The following is a 19,594-nucleotide window of genomic DNA, read 5'->3' on the forward strand; positions in this document are numbered from 1 at the left end:
TTAACCCCTTGTATTTGTGACGCCAGGGCGTGGTTTAGCCTAAAACCCCCCAAAGGTATACCGATGGATGCCTGGCCAGGCACGGGGGCAATAAAGACTCCGACACTAAGTTACGGACAACGGTAGCTTTACTGAGGGTAGGCAGATGGTAAAGTCTATACAGTTCAGCCAGGGCCCAAGGAGGTGACCAGTGATGCAGAGACCTTAAGGGCTTGCTGGGACTTGTAGTAGGACTGGACAATTGAATGCAGACCACACTTACTTGACAGATGACAGGGACTGACTTGACTCATAAAGCTGTGACGTTATCTTACTTGACTTGATGGCGGCTGCAGGACTGGACTTTGAGGCCTCCAACACTCTGGACACACACACTAGACAAGACTGCACTGGACCTCAGCAGAAGAGAGAGAAGAGAGAGAAGCTCCACCCAGGGCTTATATGGGGGAGACTAGCAGGGAACTCATAGGTCATTCTTGGGATCACCTGGTCACTGGTACCTCCTGGGTAACAATCACATGACATAACTCTTAAAGATACAACACATTTTATAACACAATACACTGCAGAACATGTGTATAGGGGGGAAACAGGTGCAAGGGGCCCAGGGGACACTGAAGGAGGCTGCCGGACAGGACAGCAAGGGTACGGGGCAACATCTCCTGTACTGGGCCACCACAATTGGGTGGTGCCTGTCTCAGTAGTGATGGTGATATGTCCTGTTGGACCACCACACAGGTCACACACCCCCAAAGGCTATTTCTGGGGATAACCTTGGCCATAAGCCCCTTTCGCCAATTGGAAGATTTGGCCTTGGCGGTGCGTGGCTGCTACCTGAACATGGATTTTATAAACTTGTGGTTATTACTCACCATCGACTGCCACTTGTCCATCTTGCAGAGCCTTGTCTGTCTGTATCTGAACTGTATATTCACCTTTAAATAGCTCCTTAAAATTCTTTATCACCAATGAGCCGTTCGTACTGCAGTTCGCTCCTTCAAAGTACTTCGATCCTGGAATGTCTTTACCATTGATATAAGTCAATATCTGTTCTTGAGCACTGGTGCTTTGTCCTTTATACCAAGATGCGAAAAGGATTTTTCCTTCAACTCCAAGAACGTTGAGCGTGAGGGTGTCTCCAGTCTTGGGTTTAGAAGGAATGACTTCAATGTTGAGTTTATTGCTTGCACTTACACAGGCATATAGTATAGCCAGAAAAGCTGCAAAAGCAAAATTAAATATCAATATCAACGGCCGTATATAGGAAGACAAAACAGCCATGTTGATACCCCATGTTGGGAAACCACTCCAGAAGACCAGCTCTTTCAGAAGACCACTCTGTAATGACCCCTCCATTAGAAGACCATAGGAACATAGCAAAGAGCTTTCACAATATCCAGTTCTGACTGGATGACAAGCTATGGAAGATGACAATACAACTCACCCATGGCTTGATACCCACTTTGTTTAGGCTACCGGCTGGCACCTCTACCTAGATACAGTGATATGCCACCAACCAAGTACTGGCTATCTTAACAATGCCATAATTGGTTCACTCAAACAATGTATACCAACAAAAGAACCAATTATGTAAAATATCAAGTTCATTAAACATGTATCAAAATAGACATACATTTAAAAATAGACAAATGTTAAAATATAGGCACTGAGGTTGCCAGAAAACAGATGACTGGAGATGGTACAGGTGGCACATCAGTACATGGAATACAGGGGGGACATAAATGCAAATAAGGAAAACAGCTCTCTTAAAGGGGTACTCCGGCGCTAAGACATCTTATCCCTTATCCCCTTTCACGCCTCCTCCCATAGGCTTGCATTGAGGGGGCAGAGTGTGACGTCAAACAAGGGCGGAGCCGTGACATCACAATGCTCCGGCCCCATGATCGACAGTCATCAGACCCGGAGCGGACATGCTCCTGGGACTGATGGTATCGGGGTGCTGCGTGCAAGACCACTATCCTTTGGATAGGGGATAAGATGTCTTAGCACTGGGTACCCCTTTAAATAATACAATAAATCACTCAGCATAAATGTGGACACTATGTGGTGGAGAGAGCTATGTATCTGCCATGCAAAAGATAATGGACACTGACGACTGGAACAGAAAGAAAAGAAAAGCCAGCCAAACAATAAAAAGACTGCCTGCCATGCAAGTTGCCACCTACCAGCTCCAACTCCAACGTACGTCTCGCATTGTGCTTCGTCAGGGGGCGTGCTCCCTGACAAAGCACAACACAAAACCTACGTTGGGGTTGGAGTTGGTAGGAGGCGTGCCCCCTGACGAAGCACAACACAAAACGTACATTGGGGTTGGAGTTGGTAAGTGGCAACTTGCATGTTTTCCTTGTTTGGATTTAGGTCCCCCCTATATTCCATGTACTGACGTGCCACCTGTACCGTCTGCAGTCATCTGTTTTCTGTCAACCTCAGTGGCTATATTTTAACATTTCTGTCTATTTCTAGATACAGTGATATATCAATCCTTCTGAGAGGCGCTGCTCACGTTCCATGGTATACATTAGCATGCAGACACACTTATCTATGCTCAGGAAACATCTGGTAGTCTCCAAACATGGAGGCTGTAGGACTTCAGGTGGAGCATTCTAGTGTCTGGTACAATTAAGCATTTGTAATGGTTCACGTTAATTGACTTTCAGCCCTTCGCATTGTATTCACACTAATCATGTCTTATTACACTAACATGTCACTTTCTGAATGGATTTAAGGGGGTACTCCGCTGCTCAACGTTTGGAACAAACTGTTCCGAACGCTGGTGCCGGGAGCTCATGACATCATAGCCCCGCCCCTCATGACGTCACACCCCGCCTGCTCAATGCAAGTCTATGGGAGGGGGCGTGGCGGCTGTCACGCCCCCTCCCATAGACTTGCATTGAGGAGGCGGGACGTGACGTCCCAGCTATCACATCACCAGCTCCCAGGGCCAGCTCCAGCGTTCGGAACAGTTTGTTCCAAACGCTGAGCAGCGAGTACCCCATGATTGTCTTCTTAAAGGGAATCTATCATCAGTGTCACCCACACCGCATCCATGGTCCCGTTTATTCGTAATCCTTCTTATTCAGGCGACGGGGCTTGGTGCACGGGCTGCGCTCCAGGAGCAAGCTGAGGCTACTGCTGCTGCTTCCTCGATCGACCAGGCTTGAGAAAGCAGCAGCCGTGATGTTAGCATTCTCCTGTAGCGCCACCTGTGCACCAAGCCTGCCCCCTGAATAAGGAGGACAATGGGCGAACGGGACCACGGATCAGGGGTAGGTAAGTATCATTATCATCTACCAAAAGGTTAGTATGTGTGACACTTATTTACTAAGAGTGTTGTGTAGGTTTCGTTGTGGGTTTTAATTCCCTACAATTTTATTTCCACGGTATTTACTAAGGTTTCCCTACATTTTGCTTTTTTTATCCACATCCTCTGATCGGTCTGGTTTTCCTCAGCTCAAATCCACCACATTTTCTGCGGAAAACTTAGTAAATATGTTGGGTTTTTGTGAAAATGTCAGGAACACACCCCTTTTCCCCAACAGCCATGCCCCTTTTTCAGGTTCGCTCAGTAAAATGGAGAGTTGGTCAGGATTTTTTTCAAATTCTGGAGCAAATTTTGGCACAGAATCTGACGCACAACCCGACAAAACATGTTGGGTTTACAATAGTAAATAAGGGCCATTAAATCCAAGTGTTGTTGGAGCAGTCACTGTTATAGTTGCTCTGGAGCACGGTTATGGCAGCATTATGGCTGGCTCAGTTATGGAAGCATTGCAGCTTGCTAACTATGGGATGGCCATCATGGTCATCCCATAGTTAGCACCACGTATGGCTCTATTAAGTATGGTAAACCAGTGGTTGGCTCTGTTATGATTCACAATTATTAAAGCATTGTAGCTGGTGTTTTAGCTTCATTATAGAGTCCTGGTGGGAGTTATGAGGGATGTTGTAACTAATGTTACAGTAAGGCCAACAGTATTCAGTTTACTGTAGATAGTTCTCGAATGTCTATGAGATACATAAATAATATTTTTATATATATATAAGCCTTCTTTTTTCTAAACTAAATAACCCTAATACTTTTGTCTTTACATAGTTGAATGTGCTGACAGCAAAATCACTCAAAAATTATCATTGGAAATCAAATTTATCAACCCATGGAGGTCTGGATATGGAGTCACACTGAAAATCATAGTGGAAAACCACACTACAGGCTGATCCAACTTTATGTAATGTCCTTAAAACAAGTCACAATGAGGCTCAGTAGTGTGTGTGGCCTCCACGTGCCCGTATGACCTCCCTACAACGCCTGGGCATGATCCTGATGAGGTGGAGGATGGTCTCCTGAGGGATGTCCTCCCAGACCTGGACTAAAGCATCCGCCAACTCCTGGACAGTCTATGGTGCAACGTAGCGTTGGTGGATGAAGCGAGACATGATGTCCCAGATGTGCTCAATCGGATTTAAGTCTGGGGAACGGGTGGGCCAGTCCATAGCATCAATGCCTTCGTCTTGCAGGAACTGCTGACACACTCCAGCCACATGAGGTCTAACATTGTCTTACATTAGGAGGAACCCAGGGCCAACCGCACCAGCATATGGTCTCACAAGGGGTCTGAGGATCTCATCTCGGTACCTAATGGCAGTCAGGCTACCTCTGGCAAGCAATGGAGGGCTGTGCGCCCCCCAAATAAATGCCACCCCACACCATTACTGACCCACCGCCAAACTGGTCATGTTGGAGGATGTTGCAGGCAGCAGAACGTTCTCCGCAGCATCTTCAGACTCTGTCACGTCTGTCACATGTGCCCAGTGTGAACCTGCTTCCATCTGTGAAGAGCACAGGGCGCCAGTGGCGAATTTGCCAATCTTGGTGTTCTCTGGCAAATGCCAAATGTCCTGCACGGTGTTGGGCTGTAAGCACAACCCCCACCTGTGGACGTCGGGCCCTCATACCACCCTCATGGAGTCTGTTTCTGACCGTTTGAGTGGACACATGCACATTTGTAGCCTGCTGGAGGTCATTTTGCAGGGCTCTGGCAGTGCTCCTCTTGCTCCTTGCACAAAAGCGGAGGTAGCGGTCCAGCTGCTGGGTTGTTGCCCTCCTACGGCCTCCTGCACGTCACCGGATGTACTGGCCTGTCTCCAGGTAATGCCTCCATGCTCTGGACACTACGCTGACAGATATAGCAAACCTTCTTGCCACAGCTCGCATTGATGTGCCATCCTGGATGAGCTGCACTCCCTGAGCCACTTGTGTGGGTTGTAGACTCCGTCTCATGCTACCACTAGAGTGAAAGCCCCGCCAGCATTCAAAAGTGACCAAAACATCAGCCAGGAAGCATAGGAACTGAGACATGGTCTGTGGTCATCACCTGCAGAATTACTCCACCTGTTATCTGTTCCATTTACACAACAGCATGTGAAATTGATTGTCAATCAGTGTTGCTCCCTGAGTGGACAGTGGGATTTTACAGAAGTGTCATTGACTTGGAGTTACATTGTGTTGTTTAAGTGTTCCCTTTATTTTTGTTTAGTAATGTATGTATTACACTGGTACTGTGGTAGGATCTACAATCATCAATTAGAATCAGAAAGCCTTATATTGAAATCAAAGAATATTTCTTTCTTTATGTCTACAATGGGAATTAAAAGGACAATTGATCATTGAGGGACAACCCTATTTCATATCATATTGAGAATTTGATGTTTGGTATACACTTTTTACTTTCTCTTTTCCCTTGTATAAAATAAAGGACATAAAATAGAGATTTTAATAGATAAATAAATATTTTTTTTACCTGACAGAATGAAGCCTCTAAAAACTTTAAAATCACTTCCAGACATGTCTAGACCTCTTCAGATGAAAACCTAAGGAACAAAAGAGAACAAGCGTTGGCCATGCATAAAAGTTATACAGACCTAATAAAGACAGAAGATGCAACCATGCGTGTGCACGTTAGAATGGAAAATAGAATTGAAATGTTATTGCCAAGTATGCAAATCGTTGAGAATTTTTTTTTTTAATTCACATATTGTAAAAAAATAAAAACATTAAAACGTAATGAGGAATTTCTCATTTCAGGAGCAAGGGTTCTGTTAGTTAAGACGACGTGTTTCGAGGATAACGCTACCCTCTTCCTCAGGTCCTGAGGAAGAGGGTAGAATCATCCTCAAAATGTGTTGTTCATCTGTTTCTTGTTAATTTTAAATAAAAGAACACTGCTTCCGAGACCACTAACTCCTCGTTCAGATCACCAACCTGAAGGCATCCTCTTTCAGGACCTGGGGAAGAGGATATCAATACCCTCGAGATGTGTAATCCATGTGTGCATATTTCCTAATAAATTATTTTTACTTTTAAGAGATCACTGCTCCTGAGACGACTAATTCCTCGTTGGAATACCCTGGTGAGCGCCAACCATAAAGGGGTACTCCGCTGCTCAGCGTTTGGAACAAACTGTTTCGAACACTGGAGCCGGCGCTGGGAGCTCCTGATGTCATAGCCACGCCCCTTCATTATGTAACGTCCCACCCCCTCAATGCAAGTCTTTGGGAGGGGGCGTGACATCCGTCACGCCCCCTCCCATAGACTTGCATTAAGGGGGCGGGACGTGACTTCATGAGAGAGCGGGTCTATGACTTCACGAGCTCTCGGTGCCGACTCCAGCGTTCGGAACAGTTTTTTCCAATCGCTGAGCAGCGGAGTACCCCTTTAAGGCATCCTTTTTGTGTTGCTGCATTATCTCTACACCTCCCCGACCCCAGTTTATAGTCAAATGCTGGCTGCTCCCACATACCCCGGTCAAAGATACATTAGGCTATAGACTCCACGCGCTGTTGTTCCCCCGGCATGACATCTCCAGGTGGGCATAATACTGGCACGACTTGCAAGCTTCATCTCGCTTAGATTTTCCCTTTTTTTCTTTTCTGCATATATCTAAGTTAACAACAGCATCTAAAGTGTAGCAAAACACCCACAAAAATCTAAACAGCTTAGCAGATGGTGAACCAGTTTAATACAACAAACAATCCAGACTCCATATATAGGGTAAGCGCAAATAGATACACCATGTTCTGAAAGCGCTCTCACTCTCGTCATCTTCAGGACTACCAACCACAAGGAACTTCATCAATTAGAAACATGTGAAATTGTCGTAAAAGAACTTGGGAGTCTTAGTTAATAGTAAATTTAGCTGTAGTGACCAGTGTCAGGCAGCTGCTGCCAAGGCAAATAAAATCATGGGGGGCACAATAGGGGCATAGATGCCCACGAAAAGGAAATAATTCTACCGCTGTACAAATCCCTAGTCAGACCACACATAGAATACTGTGTACAGTACTGGTCAGACCACACATAGAATACTGTGTACAGTACTGGTCAGACCACACATAGAATACTGTGTACAGTACTGGTCAGACCACACATAGAATACTGTGTACAGTACTGGTCAGACCACACATAGAATACTGTGTACAGTACTGGTCAGACCACACATAGAATACTGTGTACAGTACTGGTCAGACCACACATGGAATACTGTGTACAGTACTGGTCAGACCACACATGGAATACTGTGTACAGTACTGGTCAGACCACACATAGAATACTGTGTACAGTACTGGTCAGACCACACATAGAATACTGTGTACAGTACTGGTCAGACCACACATAGAATACTGTGTACAATACTGGTCAGACCACACATAGAATACTGTGTACAGTACTGGTCAGACCACACATAGAATACTGTGTACAGTACTGGTCAGACCACACATAGAATACTGTGTACAGTACTGGTCAGACCACACATAGAATACTGTGTACAGTACTGGTCAGACCACACATAGAATACTGTGTACAGTACTGGTCAGACCACACATAGAATACTGTGTACAGTACTGGTCAGACCACACATAGAATACTGTGTACAGTACTGGGCACCAGTGTACAAGAAAGATATAGAGGAGCTGGAGAGGGTTCAAAGACGGGCAACCAGGGTAATATGGGGAATGGGAGGACTACAGTACCCAGAAAGATTATCAGAATTAGGGTTATTTAGTTTAGAAAAAAGAAGGCTTAGGGGGCGACCTAATAATTATGTATAAATATATCAGGGGACCGTACAGAGATCTCTCCCATGATCTATTTATACCCAGGACTGTATCTATAACAAGGGGGCATCCTCTACATTTATAGGAAAGAAGGTTTCTACACCAGCACAGACGGGGGTTCTTTACTGTAAGAGCAGTGAGACTATGGAATTCTCTCCCGGAGGAGGTGGTCATGGGGAACTCTGTAACAGAATTCAAAAGGGGTCTGGATGCATTTTTGGAGAATAACAACATTGCTGGTTTTGTACACTTGATTTATAGGGACAGAACGTTGATCCAGAGATTTATTCTGATTCCATATTTGGAGTCGGGAAGGAGTTTTTACCTCTAGTATGAGGGTTTTCTGCCTTCCTCCGGATCAACTCAGTAGGGACACATTAGGGTTATAGATGATGGACTCTGGTCTTTTATGGGTGAAAGAAGAGGAGTTCAGGCTTCTTTCCAAGGTATTTGGATCACAGAACTCTTGCACAGACGCCACATGGAGAGGAGTTAGTGTTGAGGCCCACTGTGAAATGTTTCAGGGGAATTGCCCTTTTCTTTAGAATCATTGGGTTCTGAAGAAGTTTATATAAGGTTGACTGTAAAAGGATACAATTTTAGACCCAAGCTGTGGTGAAACCTGTTAGGCCAAGTCCCCAACAAGAGGAGAAATCCAAGGGTAATCCCAAACAGAAGACGAACATATGCTCGCAGTGGGGAGGGCCACGAAATAACGCCCATTCTTCTTATGTCCCGGATTCTCCTTGGATTTCTCCTTCAGTTCTGCATAGAGTCCCCGGCCTTGGGAGCAGTTGGATGTGAGCAGCTCCCGGCTACATATATCTTCAGGGGTAAATGTGTTATACCCCGAGCGCAACTCCCGAACAGAAGAGAATTATACCGTATTCTGGATGGTAATAGTTTTTAAAAAAAAGCTATGAGATGGGTAAGAGCTAACAACAAAAAACTGTTCCGAATGCTGGAGCTAGCACCGGGAGCTTGTGACATCATAACCCCGTCCCCTCATGATGTCACTCCCCCTCCCATAGACTTGCATTGAGGGGGCAGGGCGTGACATCATGAGGGGGCGGGGCTATGATGTCCCGAGCTCCCAGCGCCGGCTCCAGCATTCAAAACAGTTTGTTCCAAACGCTGAGCAGCGGCGTACCCCTTTAAGCTCCCATACACTACATATACAGGGATCTTACTAGACAACGGTTACCTTTTCTCTTTTTTAATATAGCCACTTCAGTCTGAGCCAAAGTCAGGAGTGGATCCAGCAGGAAGGAGAAATACAAGTCCCTCCTTCATTTTCCCATTTTTATTTTTTATTTTTTTATACACTTCAAAATTTTGGCTCAGAAACTGCAATGGCAGTATTCCAAAAGAAAAAAAAAAAGCCAAGTGGAAACACACGTCCTGGGATACAAATATTTTTTAACAGAGGTCCCACTGTTATTCTGATACTTACCCTACTGGCCTCCACTTCCTGATCCCTGTCACCACATACAGCAAATGTCTGCTGAGCTAATGACTGACCACTGCAGGGACCCCCCTTAGCCATGAGCCACCAGCAGCACCGGGCAGTGTCAGGTCCTGACCTCCATGAGCCCCTCACACTCTCCAGAAGTGAAGAAAAACTGCAGCACCAGTATTCATTCCCCCCCCCCCCCCCCCACCAACAAAAATAAAATAAATAAATAAGTAACAAAGCTGAATTCCAGACCTACCTAAGCAAGTGGTGATCAAGGGTGTGCATGCGCCCGAAACGCGTCCATGTTTGCAGTGTAACACTGGCTAGGTGGTGAGTCGTGTGCTATGTTTGTTGCAACATTTTAAACTTTGGCCACATATAAAGCCTATGTTTTAATGGAATTGCTGGATCAACATCTTTCTTCATCATACTGCCTAAGCAGGTGACTGGTTCAGCAGGCACTTTCTGTGCCTCAGGATGGTGACCAGGAAGCAGTGATCAGTGGGAACCTAGAGAGCATGGTAACAGGTGGGGGATCAGTAACCCTGTTTAATTAACAATTTTTAAAATTTTGTAATTTACAGATTTGTAAATTACTTCTATTTAAAAATCTTAATCCTTCTAGTACTTATCAGCTGCTGTATGTTCCAGAGGAAGTACTTTTCTTTTTGAATTTCTTTTCTTTCTTACCACACTGCTCTCCGCTGACAGTTCTTGACATGGAGAGAGGTGTTGTGAGATTACTATAACACTGTGGCTAGCTTTTTGTGAACTGGTATTTCCTGTTAGAGTTTTCTTTTTTGCCTACAAATCCTGCAATTCCATTTTCCTCCCTCCCACACATCAGCCACCCCACCCATTGAAACATAAATGAGCTGCATCCATTCAAAAGACCTGTGTTTTCCAATCAGGGTGCCTACAGCTGTTGCATTGGTTGCAGATTGATCTCTCTCCCACCAAGCAATCGCTCCACCCATTGAAGCAGACAGGCTCCCTGTCATCAGCTGACTAGTGAGTCAGGTCCCGGCCGCATTGCATCCTGGGAAAAATCTGAGACAACAGTCATTTTGTATGCTGTTAAAAATAAATATTGGGATGAAAATCACAGAAGAATTGTGAGAAAACCTTCACACACAGGTACAGACACTATATTATGAACTACACTAACTTTACAGCCCCTGTAGCATAGTCAAATAAAAAAAATCCTGGAATACCCCTTTAATTCCCTTCTTTATTTTACAAGTTAATAGACCTGCAGCATTATGCCGCCCCGGCCACCTATGGGAACATGTCAGTCTGCCAAGCCTAACAACCTTAAATTCTCTCTCATGACCTAAAACTGTGACTTGAAGTAAAACATAGTAAATGAAAAAAACATATTTACAAGAAAAACAACAGATTCCAAGAAAACAAAGGAAGGAAAGGCCTAGTTCAGGCTCCAGTGGTCGTCCCGGCAGAGCCCACGGAGGTCCAGAATAAAACATGAAGCCGGGGGACGGAGGTAAGAGATTAATCTTATAGGCCCATATAAAGGGTGGGTAGCTTATTGGCTGCACTAACATAGGAGGGAGAAACAGTAGGGAGGTAAGAAGTTCAGCAGCAATGGCCAGGGGAAGCCGACGGTTAACCCCTTGCTTCTACCAGTGCACCTCAGTTCGTAGTCTCTTCCTTAAAGGGGTATTCCAGGCAAAACCTTTTTTATATATATCAACTGGCTGGAAAGTTAAACAGATTTGTAAATTACTTCTATTAAAAAATCTTAATCCTTCCAATAGTAATTAGCTTCTGAAGTTTTCTGTCTAACTGCTCAATGATGATGTCACGTCCCGGGAGCTGTGCATGATGGGAAAATATCCCCATAGGAACTGAACAGCTCTTGGGACGTGAGTCATCAGAAAGCAGTTAGACAGAAAACAACAACTCAACTTCAGAAGCTAATAACTATCGGAAGGATTAAGATTTTTTAATAGAAGTAATTTACAAATCTGTTTAACTTTCCGGAGCCAGTTGATATATAAAAAAAAGTTTTGGCCTGGAATACCCCTTTAAACAGTCCAGAACCCACCATGTGATGTATAAAAGAAGAACATTGCAGGATGCAAACAGCATCCTTGTGGCACCCTTAAAGGGGTATTCTAAAAACCTAAATGCATCATCCCAGTGGGAGGCTTCGGTGGGTTCAGAGAGTCATCAGCAGAGCAGGGAGAGGGCATCATTATGGTAAACAGAGGGACCAAGGTGGGCGCTGGACTGGGGGGTGACTATACTCTACTTTGCTATTTTACAGCTCTAGGACACTACATTTTTAAAGAAGTACTCTGGGATATGAAAACGTATCCCCTATCCCAAGAATAAGGAATACGTTTCAGATCGCGGGGGGCTCTGCTACCGCATGACGCGGCGGCCGATATGATAGATCTTTTATTTTATTTTTATTTTTTTATATTATATACAACACAAACATACAAAAGGAATACATTTTAGTAGTTGCCATAATTTCAACCATATATATAAATATATATGTGATAGCCTGGGGGAGTTGGGTGTAGGGAGTGTAGCTGTGCGGTTACTAAAGGGTGCTTGTTAACCCTTGCTATTCATGACGCCAGGGTGAGGGCTCCTCTGTAATGCTTGTACTACCGCCACCCTTCCCAAGAGCGATAGGGAGGTAGATAATAATGGAATGTCCACAACCGGAGAGTTTGCTGAAAACAGTTGGAACTTTACTGAAGATGTTATGCAAGCTTCATAACAGGAACAGTCTCTACAAAGGCAAATTCTCTTGGAGATTGACAAAGGTTGGGACCTTAAGCAATTTTGAGTCCTTAGACTGATATGCGCTGTTCCACTGGATTTAGGGGAGCTAGTTGCCGTCCAGTAGTCACGCTAGCTTTAGCGGGGATTAGATTAGAACTCACGGTTTAGTTTAGGCTGAGGCCGGAAGGTTTTCTGGCCTAGCTTGTCTTTGAAAGTTGCGCAGATCCATCCTGCTAGTCCGGCATCCACGAGAGCAGCAACCCAAGAGAGCGATAATTGGCTACAGCTCCCTTATATGGGCAGGGGCTGGACAAGAGTTGATTGGTCCAATACTTCTGTCAATCACCATTACAAAGTGATATGGGTAGCATGTGACCCAAGGACCTCCCAAGGTCCTCCAACATACCATAGAGGAATTAACATGGTCACATGACCAAAGGTCCTGCGACGCTAACAAGGTAAGCATACTATACATTATATATATATATATATATATATATATATATATATATATATATATATATATTATATATACATAAAAAGAAAAGAAGAGAAAGAGGGAAAAAAAGATGGGGATATTAGAGGAATGTAAGGAAAGAAGGAGGAGGTAAAAGAAAAGGGCAGGTTACAGGGACCTAAATTCAAGCTACTTTGCCCATTAAGTAGTAAACCGCAGTAATTGGTTAGAGGCGGAGGCAATAGTATAATTAAAGGGGTACTCTGCTGCTCAGCATTTAGAACAAACTGTTCAGAACGCTGGAGCCGGCGCAGGGAGCTTGTGATGTCATAGCTCCCTGATGATGTCACATCTCGTCCCCCTCAATGCAAGTCTATGGGAGGGGGCGTGACAGCCGTCACGCCCCCTCCCATAGACTTGCATAGAGGGGGGGTGTAACATCATGAGGGGGCGGGGCTATGACGTCACGAGCTCCCGGCGCCGACTCCAGCGTGTATAGGGGTGAGATCCACTGTGAATCTTTAACAACATCCTCATGTGACCCATGTGATGTTTGCTGTGTATATGTGACATCTGCAGGAATAAATGGGGGTGAATTCAGTCCTAGTGCCTAGAGCAGCACAAGCTGTAGATACGGCCCCGCACATAATACAGAACGAACCACTTCCATACAATATTGATCATACAAACATGGTGGTCCAGCGCTTGGTCAGACAAACATGATCATACAAACATGATGGTCCACCGCTTGGTCAGACAAACATGATCATACAAACATGATGGTCCAGCGCTTGGTCAGACAAACATGATCATACAAACATGATGGTCCACCGCTTGGTCAGACAAACATGATCATACAAACATGATGGTCCAGCGCTTGGTCAGACAAACATGATCATACAAACATGATGGTCCAGCACTTGGTCAGACAAACATGATCATACAAACATGATGGTCCAGCGCTTGGTCAGACAAACATGGTCATACAAACATGATGGTCCAGCGCTTGGTCAGACAAACATGATCATACAAACATGATGGTCCAGCGCTTGGTCAGACAAACATGATCATACAAACATGATGGTCCAGCGCTTGGTCAGACAAACATGGTCATACAAACATGATGGTCCAGCGCTTGGTCAGACAAACATGATCATACAAACATGATGGTCCAGCGCTTGGTCAGACAAACATGGTCATACAAACATGATGGTCCAGCGCTTGGTCAGACAAACATGATCATACAAACATGATGGTCCAGCGCTTGGTCAGACAAACATGATCATACAAACATGATGGTCCAGTGCTTGGTCAGACAAACATGATCATACAAACATGATGGTCCAGCGCTTGGTCAGACAAACATGATCATACAAACATGATGGTCCAGCGCGTTTTGGCTGAAAGTTCACAGCCTTAGTCATACGACTAAGGCTGTGAACTAGCAGCCGAAACGCGTCACAATGTTTGTACCTGCATCTTTTTAATAAAATCCTCGCTATTTTACCGAACCAAGCGCTGGACCATCATGTTTGTCTGATCTATTATCTCAGTATCTGAAGGTATTCTTCTTTACCTACTAGCACCTCATTTATGTTGGACAGAATTATTTTCTCCTAACACTTTATCACCGGCGTCAAGGTTTCATGACCAAAGTCATTTATAATACTGCAGAAGCCATTTTCTTGGCACTGGCACAATAACCTGTCTCTTAAGGCAGCCAGGAGCCACTAAGTGACTCACGGATAGTTTACAAAAACTGTGATAAATCATATGCACACAGAACAAGAAGCCTTGGTGAAATATTGCCACCATTTAGTATATGTCTATTGGGAGATTTATCAAAACCTGTGCAGAGGAAAAGAGGCGCAGTTGCCCATAGCAACCAGATCGCTTCTTTCATCCTCCCCCATGTATATGAATAAATGTATGTATGTATACGTGTATGTACCGTATATATGTATGTATGTATACGTGTTTGTATATATGTATGTCTACGTGTATACTGTATATGTATGCATGTATTTATGTGTATGTATATATGTATGTGTGTATGTATCTATGTATACGTGTATGTATGTGTGTGTATATATGTATGTATGTGTGTATGTATGTATGTATATATGTATGTATGTATACTGTATATGTATGCATGTATTTATGTATACGTGTATGTATATATGTATGTGTGTATGTATCTATGTATACGTGTATGTGTGTATGTATATATGTATGTATGTATGTATGTATGCGTGTATGCATGTTCCAGCATTACTTTCAAATGGCTGGAGATATCTTGATGAAACTTGGTCACATGCTACTTATATGCCAAATAAAAATATAGAATAGTTAAACTATAACCCACCCCCTTTTTTTTTGTTAAGTCCCATGCAAGCCTCCCCTCTGTATCTTCCGGTGAGTGTGTTGGTCCAGTTTGCAAGCCATGGCCTCCACAAGCCACGCCTCCTCTGCAAGCCACATCCCTCCCACAAACCACGCCTCCTCTGCAAGCCACTTTCTCCACAAAACACACCTCCTCTGCAAGCCACATTCCTCCCACAAGCCACGCCTCCTCTGCAAGCCACATCCCTCCCACAAGCCACGTCTCCTCTGCAAGCCACATCCCTCCTACAAACCACGCCTCCTCTGCAAGCCACTTTCTCCACATGCCACACCTCCTCTGCAAGCCACACCCCTCCCACAAGCCATGCAATTCTATTTTCAGCTCTTTTTTGTTTCGGCTAAAAGCCAAAAACACAATTTTTGCCAGATACAACAATATTACAGAACCTTACACCACAATCTCCTTATCACAGCTCAGTCCCACCTTAATCCCTTAATCCACAACACCAGCTACGCTCCCTCCCACGCTTGCCAGCCACGCTCCCTTTTACAAGCCACGCCTCCCAACAAAAATCCACACCCCCTTTTTTTTCCGGCCTACAATCTCTTCACAGCTCAGCCTCACCTGAGGACAAGTTACAGAGATGGAATAAGAGGGCAGGATATAAGGTCCTGATATGAGGACAGGATGTGAGTAAGTAATATGGAGGGGCAAGCTGTGCATAACTAGCTTGCCCCCTGACTGGTGAGCAGTAAGGGGTTAAGAAATATACAGGCAATGGTTTAGCCCCCTCCCCCACCTGTAAAACTTGCCAGTGGCTATAGTGGTATGTCCCATGGGTGGGGGGAAGGAGTGCACCAATCGGGGGTGTAATAGTTTCCCGGGCTTTCAGAGGCCCTCCCCTGGGTACTTATAGCTGTGGTGTCTCCCTTCCCCCCTCAATCTGCCCAGGACCCGGAGTTTTGCCCTCCCTCCCTCCCTTTTTGTATCTCTGTTTATTGTAAGTCACAGCTTGGCGGTAAGAAGACGGTGAAAGCGGGGTCAACCCGGGGTAGACCTCCACACAGGACGGTGTGGCAGCACCTCTCGGGTTGGCAAGAAGCCAATCGGTGTCTTTGTTACAGTTAAATTGTTATTTATATAAGTAATTTTATAAATAAAGCTGTGGCCGATTCCCACCCACGGAAAAGTTAAATTGTTGTTGTGTCAGTTATTATTTAATTATTTATTGTATTAAGGGGGAGGGGGAGTTATAGCCTGCTAGGAGCTAATTGGGTCTCAACAGTCTGAAGGTAGGATATAAGGTCCTGATATGAGGAGGACAGGATATAAGGTCGGGATATGAGGTCAGGATATGAGGAGGGGATATGAGGTTAGGATATGAGGATAGAACATATACTGATTGCATTACTCTCCGGCTGCAGAGATTGCCCAGGACTTATAAACATTCTGCCAACTGGCTGGAAGACAGGTGCAGAAAATTAGTACGGGGGACGGGATATGAGAATGGTATATGAGGATGGGATATGAGGACGGGATATGAGAATGGGATATAAGGACAGGATATGAGAATGGGATATGAGGACAGGATATGAGAATGGGATATGAGGACGGGATATGAGGACGGGATATGAGGACAGGATATGAGGACAGGATATGAGAATGGGATATGAGGATGGGATATGAGGATGGGATATGAGAATGGGATATGAGGACAGGATATGAAAATGGGATATGAGGACAGGATATGAGAATGGGATATGAGAATGGGATATGAGGATGGGATATGAGGACAGGATATGAGGATGGGATATGAGGACAGGATATGAGAATGGGATATGAGGATGGGATATGAGGATGGGATATGAGGACAGGATATGAGAATGGGATATGAGGACAGGATATGAGAATGGGATATGAGGATGGGATATGAGGATGGGATATGAGGATGGGATATGAGGACAGGATATGAGGACGGGATATGAGGACAGGATATTAGAATGGGATATGAGGACAGGATATGAGGACAGGATATGAGGACAGGATATGAGAATGGGATATGAGGATGGGATATGAGAATGGTATATGAGGATGGGATATGAGGATGGGATATGAGGACGGGATATGAGGATGGGATCTGAGGATGGGATAGGAGGATGGGATATGAGGATGGGATATGAGGATGGGATATGAGGATGGGATATGAGGATGGGATATGAGAATGGGATATGAGAATGGGATATGAGGATGGGATATGAGAATGGGATATGAGAATGGGATATGAGGATGGGATATGAGGATGGGATATGAGGATGGGATATGAGGACAGGATATGAGGACGAGATATGAGAATGGGATATGAGGAGAGGATACGAGAACAGGGATATGAGGAGAAGATAAGAGAACAGGGATATGAGGAGAGGATATGAGAACAGGGATATGAGGAGAGGATATGAGAACAGGGATATGAGAAGATATGAGAACAGGGATATGAGGAGAGGATATGAGAACAGGGATATGAGGACGAGATATGAGAATGGGATATGAGAACGGGATATGAGGTTGAGATATGAAGATGAGAGCTTCACTGTTACTTATCCACTCCCACAAGGTTTAGGTAGGAAGACTCAGAAATTCTGTGTATCCTGCCAGTTCTGTTATACAGCACCTACATACTCTGCAGCACTGTTCGCAGATTATCATTACATACATAGGTCCTTTTCCTAATAGCGCTCACAATCTAATTTTCAAATTACCCTAATAAAACTACAACTCCAGCATACCTGTTTGGGCATGCTGGGAGTTGTAGTTTTGCAACAGCTGGAGGTCTTTTGAAGATCCATGCAAACATGGGAGAACACACAAACTCCAGGCAGATGTTGCCCTTTGATGGAATTATTCTGAGCAGAATTATAAAGTGAACGCGCGTCCATTGGACCCCCATCTGCCAGAGGCTGCTGCAAGCGGAGATTCTGCATTGTGCATGGGCCCTTAGAGTACGTTCACAAATGCATATTCTAATGCGTATTTTGCTGCAGACCCTCTGCAGCTGATTTTCTACACATTTATATCAATAAGTAGCAAAATCCGCATATAGAAAATCAGCAATACATCTGCAGAGTACCTGCAACATAAAGTGACACGCTGGAGATTTAAAAAAATCCCCACCGCTTGACAATTTCTGACATGGTAAATCATTGCAATGTGCAGAAGGGGTTAAACGTGTTCGATCAATAAAATATCATACGTAAGAGGACAAATGTATTGTATGGGAAACTCTAAAAGGACTGGTATGAGATTAACAAAGCATTGGCTGGGTCTTCAAGGAACAGCACCCCTCTTCACTATAAACCAGTGGTCTCCAAACTGTGGACCTCCAGCTGTTGCAAAACTACAAGTCCCAGCATCCCCAGAGAGTAAACGGCTGTCCGGGCATGCTGGAAGTTTTAGTTTTGCAACATCTAGAGGCCCACAGTTTGGAGACCCTGCCATAGACTTCATCTACTTGACTTAGTTTGGAGACCCTGCCATAGACTTCATCTACTTGACTTAGTTTGGAGACCACTGCCATAGACTTAGCCTACTTAGACTTAATTTGAAGACGACTGCCATAGACTTAATCTGGAGGCCAACAGTTTGGAGACCCTGCCATAGACTTCGTCTACTTGACTTAGTTTGGAGACCACTGCCAAAGACTTAATCCACTTAGACTTAGTTTGGAGACTGCTGCCATAGACTTAGTCTACTTAGACTTTGCAATATTTGGAGGCCAACAGTTTGGAGACCCTGCCATAGACTTTGTCTACTTGACATAGTTTGGAGACCCTGCCATAGACTTAGCCTACTTAGGCTTAGTTTGAAGACCACTTCCAAAGACTTAATCCACTTAGACTTCGTTTGTAGACTGCTGCCATAGACTTAGTCCACTTAGACTTAGTTTGAAGATCCCTGCCATAGATTTAGTCTACTTAGACTTAATTTGGAGACCACTGCAATAGACTTAGCCTACTTAGACTTAGTTTGCAGACCACTGCCTTAGACTTAATCTACTTAGACGTAGGTTGAAGACCACTGCCACAGACTTAATCTACTTTGACTTAGTTTGGAGACCACTGTCATAGACTTAGTTTGAAGACCACTGCCAAAGACTTAGTTTGAAGACCACTGCCATAGACTTTGTCTACTTAGACTTAGTTTGGAGACCACTGCCGTAGACTTAGTTTGAAGACCACTGCCATAGACTTTGTCTACTTAGACTTAGTGTGGAGACCACTGCCATAGACTTTGTCTACTTAGACTTAGTGTGGAGACCACTGCCATAGACAGTCTACTTAGACTTAGTGTGGAGACCACTGCCATAGACTTTGTCTACTTAGATTTAGTTTGCAGACCACTGCCATAGATTTAATCTACTTAGACTTAGTTTGGAGACCACTGCCATAGACAA

General features: G+C 44.5%; 1 protein-coding gene across 4 annotated transcripts in view; it reads right to left on the bottom strand.

The window, feature by feature from the left end:
* The window catches only part of LOC130294076 (carcinoembryonic antigen-related cell adhesion molecule 19-like), a 54,511-nt gene that overhangs the window by 3,709 nt on the left and 31,208 nt on the right, over positions 1-19,594 (bottom strand). For all 4 annotated transcript variants that reach the window (XM_056543489.1, XM_056543490.1, XM_056543487.1 and 1 more), the window contains exons 2-3: positions 5,820-5,889; positions 873-1,220 (exon numbers count right to left, since the gene is read on the bottom strand). In XM_056543489.1, coding sequence (XP_056399464.1) covers positions 873-1,220; positions 5,820-5,865 — 394 coding nt within the window. In that variant the 5' untranslated portion in view covers positions 5,866-5,889. The remainder of the gene's footprint in view (positions 1-872; positions 1,221-5,819; positions 5,890-19,594) is intronic.

This window comes from Hyla sarda, chromosome 10 (genome assembly GCF_029499605.1).
Source record: "Hyla sarda isolate aHylSar1 chromosome 10, aHylSar1.hap1, whole genome shotgun sequence".
Classification (NCBI taxonomy): Eukaryota; Metazoa; Chordata; class Amphibia; order Anura; family Hylidae; genus Hyla; species Hyla sarda.